We start from the raw sequence: 9,657 nt of genomic DNA, 5'->3' as shown, positions 1-9,657 counted from the left end.
ATCATTTTGCTCCTAACTTTCAAATCAATTACTTAAGGATTGTAAATGTGAGATTACTTTTTTTAAATTTCTTTACATAGTCGTCGTGCTCATTGTTTCGGGCATTTTAATAATATGGTCTTAATCGAACTCTTACTTTGAAATGTGTAACCAAACGTCACCGGACTGAATCACCAGAGAACTTGTTTCTTGTATCACTATGCTCGATTACTTCCCCTCCTGCTTTCTCGTATGGGTGTATCATGTCTAGCTAGCCATGCTTGCATGAAGGTCAGATTAGGAAATACTAAGATATTACCTTAAATAAATTTATAACCTGCTGTAGACGGGTACAATGGATACTCAAGGAGACAAGACGGATCCCCAGCTGCAGCAGTTTATCGAGATTGAGTCTCAAAAACAGCGATTTCAGCAGTTAGTTCACCAGATGACGGAGGTGTGCTGGGTAAGTAGATAAGATAAGATGCGTTTATTGCCATTGCACAGTGTACAACGAAATTGAGCAGCAATCCAATGGCACTTCCTACATACAAAACAATTTAAACATAAGGCTAAAATATCTAAACATTAGGCTAAAATATATAAAGTGCAGATTTAAGGGGAAAAAACAAATATAAAGAAAAAAAGGATTATAAAACTATATTCTATACAGTTTTAAAACAGTCAATAGACAGGTGAGGTAGCAGTTGTAGTTGCACATACCTTGGACAGCTTGTAGCATTATATAATATTGCACATCTAAGAATTATTGCACAGAAAGAATACAGATTGCACTGTCGAGAACAAATGAATAATAAATAGAACAGAGGTGGAGTGGAACAGTGTAAAGTGTCCTTTGAAATCAGTGCCAGTAAAGAGCAGTAGTGGTGTTCAGCCGGTTCTACTGAGCACAGTGTTCTATAGAAAGTCTTTGTCAGTAGTTTAAGGAATTGACTATAGTGGCTGTAACATTTAAATACTTGTGTCAAGCCGTATATCAAACATGCAGATTATTTTTATTCTACTGAAGTTCACAATGTGGTTACAGATAAACACACCAAAAGTGCCGCCGTGGTAGACTCATTTTAGGATGCATTGGGGGTAGCGGTGGTTGTCGTAAAAGATGTGGACAAAAAGATTTGCGTAGATTTTTCTAAAACCCGAAAGTTCAACTCGCGCAGGCAACTATGTGCATGCCAGCTACAGGTAATATACCAGAAGCAACTACACAGAGAGCTCATAAGCAATTCCAGAGATTATACTGTAAACCTAGATGTGCAAGCCCTTTCAAGTGAATGGGGCGAAAAGGGTTACAGCTTCGCTCTGCCTGGGGCAACAGCGGGGAATTGCTGTCTGAAACCTCAAAACGCTGCCTGCTCATACAGTATTCTGAGGCAGGAAAGCACCGAGTCATGTCCGAATCCACTATTTATATAAAACGCTGCCTGCTATGGTTCGTCAGTTCATCCGTTTTTGAAGGCAGTGTAGGTGTACCCTTCGCTGCTTTACATATCCCATAATCCTTTGTGTCCGCCCCGGTTCACCAGTAGGAGTCGGAATCTCTGCGTGCCGGGTGACGGAGGGAAGTGGCCGCTGCTGTGGCAGCAGGAAACAGTCACTTCGCAGCTACTTTTATTAGCGGTTGCTACTGAGCAACCACTTAACCGTCACTTTTATTAGCGTCTGCAAATTCACCGCCAGTGCTCTGTTCATTTTAAATTTACATTTCAAATAAAAGAATCTAAGCCAAAACACATTACAAACACAAAAATGCATTTCAGTATATATAGTAATGTTAATAATATTAGTAAATATATTTTAAAATGCACTTATGCTAACATTTATGGAGAAATATTACACACAGAAATGTACTATAGAAAACAACATGTATGTAAATGTCGTTGTATGTAAATACATTTGAAAATGTTTGAGAATTGCCAAAATGCAAATTTTGCCTCAAATTTTGTTAAACCTGACAGGCAAGGATACTTAAACATTGTACTGATGTTCTGTTTTGTATGCTTATTGCAAATCAATTACATTGTATTCAAATAATATTAAAGGACAAATTTAACATGTGTATGGAAATAATACTGAAAGCTTTTTCATTTTACTGTAGAAATTGCAAGATTACATGATTGTGTAATGAACATTTGTGAAATGAAGACAATCCCTGTCTTATAAAGACTCATTTATTTTCCTACTTTTTTTTTGTTTCTATAATTGTTTTGGTAATATTTTGGTGAAAATAAATGACATTTAATAACATTAATAAACAATGAGCATCAGCATCAACATTATTTAGACCATGTTTACAGAGTATTTAACACTTGTATTAAATTATGTTAGTATAAACTAAATATAGAACACTTGAATTATATTTATTCTGTCTATGACAATTTTTACTTTATTTTTTACTTTTATTTTTTCCTGTTTATATCTTTGGATTTGTTGTTTGTCAATTACTAAATACAATTGTGTATATACATAAAACTTAGTTTAAGAACTATAACACAAATTCAGCCTTTCCTTACTTTCCTTGCAATGTCGTTTTACAGGCATCATTAAAATAAAAATTTTAAATAAATTTTAAACCGTTAAAATTTTCATTTCATTCTCAGTCTCAGACTTTTTGAGAATGGTGCTTCTGACCCCCACCACCACCACTTAAAAAAAATAAAAAGAATATAGTGCAGGATAATTAGTCAAATGCAACATGGAAAAAGGGGGAAAAAGTCCTTCCATCAACTGAACAACCTTCACAGGACGAAGTAAATTTAAATGACCACATTAGTACTAATTTACACATGGTGGAGAAGTGGCCACAAAGTAGCAGTCGTTAATAAAAGTGGTCATGCAGCAGCTTTGAAGTGGCTGTTTCCTACTGCCACGAGTGTCTACTTCCGCCCATCACCTGGCACACACCACTGAGGTTTGGTTAGAAAAAATTGCAGAAAAGACCAGTACTGACACACAGGACTTCTAAGACAATGACATCTAAGACTGTATCATGGCATTGAGACAGCTGCCTTCAGTTTTGGACTCAAGCCATGAGTGGTTAAGAAAACAGACTAATGTCACTAAAGTCCCAAATGAATGGGGCAATATTAAGAGCAAAATCATAATCAGGCATAAAACATTTAATACTCTTGTTATATTTTTGATAATTTTTGATCTTGAGTTATATATACATTAATACATGAATGATTTTTCTTTGCTTTATAAGACTTGCCTGTGGGTGCCCTCTGGCATTTTGCATTCATATTTTTGATGTAACAGTATTTTCGATGTAACGGCCAGGCTCTTGTTAAACTGGCTCTGGGCAAAAGCAGCAGCCTGTGAAGAAAGACTGGACAGCGGGTTGCTCAAAATACTTAAAAGACCCTAACAATTACAAACATGGCCACAACTTTGCTGTAATCATTAAGTAGGGGAATGGCTGCTCTTGTGTGGTTTGATGCCAGATAAGTACACAGCTGTATCTGTCAGTATTCCACCATGGAGATTTTTTTATTATTATTTATTTATTTTATTGTTTTGTTTTTAGGGATAAGGACAAGAAGTGTTCCAAGCAATAAAAATTACTACACATCAGGCCATGTAGTGGAGTGCATTTTGATAGGAGGGTGGAAACTATGATAGAAAAGTTGGAAGTAAAACAAAATAAATTGGTTGGTTTTAAAACAGAATATCACAAGAAATGCAACAGGTATCCCTATGCGGAGTCTACGCACATATAGCAAGCATACATTCTCCTAAATCAGTGCGATAAAACACGAAATATTATATGCACAAAACTGTAAGATACATATTAATTAAAGGAACTTATATATACACACACAAAAGCCATAGAGAGAAAATATGTGATTGCAAAACTTGGCTGAAACAAGTTGAAAAGGAGGGAAAGTGAGGGGATTATATTATTTGCAGTGTTGTGTGAGATAAGTACTTCATTTCTTCTTTAAAAACATTAAGTACACAGTCTTGCATCATTGCCTTTTTGTCTATTTTTAATGTTTGTTTTTAAATTTCATGATCCAGCTGCTGGTAGATTCAGCTGGATGCTGAAAACTATATAAGGAATTTTCCAAATGAAGAAAATGTCTAGGATTTTTTGAACCAAGGCTACTGAAAAAGTTGACCGTCACTGTTCAGTTCTATAAAGTACATTGACCTGCCCATTAAATACACCTCCTTGTTTCTGCACTTTTTATCCATTTGATCAGGTTCATTCACCATATAGTTATACAGTCTAGTCCATCTGTTGCCATGTAGGGGTGTAAGAAAATATTTATACACTCTAGTGTTGCAATATTATGTTTTGTGATACTGCATCGATTACAAAAAAAAATACAGTATCGTTTTTTTTTCATTGATCGTTTCCATGCAGTTCCATGCAGTGTGCAAATTACCCTCTGGAATTCACAGGGTCACATGTTGGCTTGCTAATCCTGCATTGGTTAGCTGCTAACTCATAGTAGTGCTGATGCTAACTTCAGTGGCAGCAAAGGTTTGGTTTAACAGTTCTTCTTACGGAAACGCTCTTTCCTAGTAATTAGTAATGCAGTCTTCAGCATATTAACTGAGATCTTATGTCTCCACTTTTGTCTTCAGCTTGAGAAATGAGTAACAGTTCATTCTTTTCACCAATCTCCTTGGAAACTGCCAAGTTTTCAGCTTTACAAATATATTACAGCATATTGTAAAGCTTTTCAAAGTTATACCAGACATAGTTGCTAGGCTATGAAGGACCAACTGGGTTTGCTACAGAGCCATGCTGAGACAGACCAGTGCAGCATCTCTAGTTAGTCACTCAAGAGGTTAATCAGGAGGTCTCCTAACCCCCAGGATGCCCTGTAAATTGGTTACATCCTCCTTTGTAGGAACTAAGGCTTAGCATCAGAGCTCCAATCCCAGGTTTTTTCTACCAAGGCTAATGGGCTTGTTGTTGGGTAGTGGACAGTTGCCTGAGCTTCAAAGTTTAGATTGCTGTTTCTTTTCTACCAGTTGGCCAAGAGCATACATCAAAGATGAAAAATTAAACTTTTTGGAGTTGACTTCCTTCTACTGATTTCCCACTAGTTCTGAAAGGAGGAATAAGTAGAACATTTCTAAAACAAGAATTGAAAGACTGCTATCTGGCTATAAAAAGCTCTGTCTGCTAAAGAGAATATTACAAATACTGACTTAATAGGTTCTCTATAACTTTTGCACATGCCACAGTTGCTATTTTATCTTTTTTGGATTTTATCAAAAATAAAGAAACAGCACATTCATAGTTGCAGACAAATGTCATTTTTAAAATGTTTAGGCAGCAGTTGTGTTTAATTCTTTTCAATAGTTTATTAAAAAGAAAAGGAAGGGTTGTGACTGAGAAGCTTGGAAATGTCTGAATATGTGGACATAAAAGAACTGGATCAGTTCTAGCTTCCAGCATTTGTTAAAATAAGTTATGTTCTATCAACAACATGATGTGAAAACACTATAGTGGGTGCCAGGTTTTATGTGGTATTGTGTTCTGTGTTAAAACTATATGTTGTATAGTCATTTATTAAGTATTTTATTAACCTGGGCATAAGGCTTATCTGTTAATAATCATGCTGTTTAATAAGAATCTAGCTATTGTGAGTTTTTACAATTCCAGTAATTCGTTCTAATTCCAGTAATACTTTTTTTCTGTCTAGGAGAAATGCATGGATAAGCCTGGTCCAAAGCTTGATTCAAGGACGGAAGTCTGTTTTATAAATTGTGTTGAACGTTTCATTGACACAAGTCAGTTCATCCTCAACAGACTTGAGCAAACTCAGAGGACAAGAGGCTCCTTCTCAGAGACCATAGCAGACTAAATGGAACCTGAATAAAACAAGAAATCATCTGTTCCCTGTCATTAAATAAAGAAAAACATTGATTCCCCCCAAAGTGCCTCATTGTCATCTCACATCAAGTTCAGGAGAACACAATCTGAGTCAGTGATATGGACATGAGGTTTTACAGGTGCTAACTGGTAATTGATTGCCAGAAAAGGGAAATCTGCTGTACTTCATACTTTTAAAGTTCTTCCAAAGATCTGGAACCACATTGGATTTGCCATCTATATAATTTGCATTGCATGCAGATGAGCAGGCTCATAGTGTGCCATAAGGTGAAGCTGTTGTTTAAATGTGCATATGCAATAAAGTTGAAATCGATCTGACTTGTATGTTGTGTAAAAAAATTGCTATAACTTTTTCTTTATTTAAAATTATTAAAAATAGCAGCACATAACTTTTTTTCCCTTCTCAGTTGAGTTGAGTTTTCTCAATGTAGAAAATATTTTTTTCTAAATCACTGCACAGCATTTCAAATTCAGCTCATGAAATTCATATACAAACTTTTGAAATATTGTATCAGAAAATAATACTCAGGTAAAGAAGATGAGTAAAAATGAGGGAAGTGAGGATTGGGTCAATCATTTATAAATTGTGTTGGGATCTGCAGTGCTATTATGATTGTAGCCATGAAGAGGTAAGGCTCGAGACAAGGTCATAGAGCTGACCTTAGTAGTAACAGAACACATGCAGCCCAATGTCATGGACAGGTATTAGAGGCTCAAGCCCAGATGCTGTAATGAGACTGCTTTAGGGTTGCCAGATTATTTTTGTGGTTTCTTGCTCAAAATTTCCCAAAACCACCTAAAAGGACACAAAAATAAACAGTCTACCGTCACTTCTACCATAATATGAAATAATATGGAATGTCAATGTAATAAAAGCATCTGGGTACATTAAACTCTTAAACTCCAAAATGCACTTTGTCATATTCTTCATAACTTTTATATTTCATAAGCTACATTAAAAAAGTGTGTGTCATATGAGTGCTGTAACTTGTCTTCTTTCCAGTCAAATAGAGGGGTAATGTAATTTTAGCTGAACTCACAAACTCCACAAATCTGGGCTATAAACTATACACAGATGCTATCTCTTCAGTGATATACTCTGTAAAAATTATTTTTATAAAATAATACAAAGCGCTAAAATATACTAAATATACTAAAATATACCCAGGAGAATAAGGTTGTGCGCTGCTGTCTTGACTTACAAAATGTGCAGACACTTAAGTCGTCACTAGATGGCACTGTTGTAGTTTTTGTTTTATTTTTATTAATATCACTGCTTCTAAGAACCAAAACCTTTTACGTTTATATATATATATATATATATATATATATATATATATATATATATATATATATATGCGTGTGTGTGTGTGTGTGTGTACACATTGTTGTAAGATTAAAAAGAATTCTGTACAAATACTGTATAAAGAATAAAATTCAATTTCTGGCAAGTTATTGGACGATTTTCTTATTCCTTTAGATCGACATATCTTGATTGAAAAGGAATAATTTTATGGCTGATATTATTTCCATTTACACTTACATTGAATTTCCCCGGTGAGCTAATAAAACTTTGTTTTCTACCTAGTCAGCGTGCCTGGCGAAAGGCGGACGTGGAGGTTCACCATCACGTCACTTTCACTACCGCTTGTATTAGGGACCGGAGTTCTGAGGAACACTGTGTCCCCAATTCCAGGACGGTGTCCTTCGGAGACTATATTTGAAAGCCAATTACGTCACAGTGGCGCGACTAGGCTGTCCCATTTCACAGGCTCCTTAATATGTGGCCAGGTAATGCATGCTTTTTTTCTATGGCAACGAAGGATTCAACGTTGCCATAGAAAATAAAGCCATGTTGCCATGTTCGCCAACCAACATATCCCGAGGTTCATTGCGTGCAAGGATTCGAGAACATGGCGTCCTCAACAGAGAAGCGAACGACGGCTGAACAGTACACGTATTGGGTTTAAACTGAGGTGAATGGCTAACGATCCAAATGAAAAAAATCATCAGCAACCCGCAGTGAACCATCTTCAGCTCTAATAAATGAAAAAATGAGCAACTAATATCCAAGTTTCTGCTGCTACGCAAACAGAAAATCCCCAATGGGCCAGACCGTCTCTTTTTGGTTCAGCCTTTGCGGGTTTACCCTTACAAAAAAGATGTTTATTCAAGTGTGCTATCAGTATACTTATTTTAAACTAAAAATTAATGAGTATTCTTTTAGTTTACTTTTAACGTACTAAGGGATATACTAAACACAATCATACTTGGCTTAAACTGGCAAGTATACTGAAAAGTCTTAGTACATTTGGCCTATACTTGTGCTTTTTCATTGTGATAGCCTTAAGAATAGTACAATTATGTGTTCTTGCCTTAAAAATTATACTTGGCTTGTATTTTGGAACTGAACCTGGCCTTTATGTACAGTGTTATTAATCAACACAAACCAATACAGAAACAAATAAACATATGGCTGATTTTATTGACAATACTCTTCCAAGGTGTGACAATATTGGACAATATTGTAAAAGGCTTAATTCACACTGACTGACGTTATATTTCATTAACACATACAGACATATGTGCATGCATATATATATATATATATACACATACACATTGCTGCTGTATCTCTAAAGTGGTAACTTTCCAGAGCAAAAACACTTAATTTACTGTTAATGTAAGAAAATGGAACCGGACTTTTTTCTGACTCTTTTTGTACCGTTTCTTTTGGTTAGTTCATCATAAAATTTACACATGTAAATGGCAACAGGCATGTTCAAATTGTGTCATCAAACAACAACATATCTCCGTGTATGTCATTTTTGAGTTTTTACTGATTTATATGCATTTAATCTCATCACAAAATATCACGTCATGCAGAAAAAGGAGCAAGTCTCTTTAAGTAATACATAAATAACTGACTACAATGTTTGAATTCTGACTTTTCAAACGCAGCCAGGGTCCTCTGACGCAGCCAGGGTCCTCACTAAAACTAGAAAATTTCATCATATCAGTCCAGTGCTATCATCACTTCATTGGCTGCCTGTAAAATTCCATATTGATTATAAAATTCTTTTATTGACATATAAAGCCCTACATGGGCTCGCTCCTGAGTACCTGCAAGACCCTATTTCCCATTACGAGCAATCGCAACTACTCAGATCCCAGAGTGCTGGCTTATTAATAGTTCCTAGAATTCATAAGGCTGCAGCTGGGGGAAGAACCTTTTCTTATTCAGATTCAGATTCCTTTATTGATCCCAGGGGGAGATTGCAGTTGTTACAGTTGCAGCCATTTATGTAAAAATAAAACTTTACTAATAATTTAAGACAATATAGAGAATTTACAGTATGTACACCAGATTTAAGTACTTAAGAATATAGTAAGGTGGCGGTGATTGTGCTAGTAATATGAAACATCAGGTATAAAGCAGTTACAATTATTTAAATTATTTAAATTAAGTTAGTGTCCCTCTGAGTTATTGCACACACAATTGTTATTATTGCACATATGAACCGTTTCATATTGAGTTTTGTGAATCACACACTGAGGGAGGAGTTATAGAGTTTGATGGCCACAGGTAAGAATGACTTCCTGTGGCGCTCTGTGGTGCATTTTGGTAGAGTGAGTCTTGAGCTGAATGAGCTCTTGTGTCTCATCACCGTGTCGTAGAGTGGGTGGGAGCCATTGTTCATAATGGCCTGCAGTTTAGACAGCGTCCTCCTCTCCGACACTGCCTTCAGCGAGTCCAGCTCCACACCCACAACATCGCCGGCCATGCGGATCAATTTGTTGAG

The 9,657-nt window shown here is 36.0% G+C and overlaps 1 protein-coding gene across 1 annotated transcript; it reads left to right on the top strand.

The window, feature by feature from the left end:
* The first annotated feature begins 208 nt into the window (after nucleotides 1-208).
* On the top strand, nucleotides 209-6,172 carry timm8a (translocase of inner mitochondrial membrane 8 homolog A (yeast)). Its single transcript, XM_017698478.2, has 2 exons — nucleotides 209-445; nucleotides 5,664-6,172. The coding sequence occupies exons 1-2, from the start codon at nucleotides 335-337 to the stop codon at nucleotides 5,823-5,825; spliced, it is 273 nt and encodes a 90-aa protein (XP_017553967.1). The 5' UTR covers nucleotides 209-334; the 3' UTR covers nucleotides 5,826-6,172.
* The last annotated feature ends 3,485 nt before the right edge of the window (nucleotides 6,173-9,657 follow it).

Source organism: Pygocentrus nattereri, chromosome 8 (assembly GCF_015220715.1).
Source record: "Pygocentrus nattereri isolate fPygNat1 chromosome 8, fPygNat1.pri, whole genome shotgun sequence".
NCBI lineage: Eukaryota > Metazoa > Chordata > Actinopteri > Characiformes > Serrasalmidae > Pygocentrus > Pygocentrus nattereri.
Note: the sequence above shows the minus strand (reverse complement) of the source record. Positions and strands in the feature narration are given on the sequence as shown.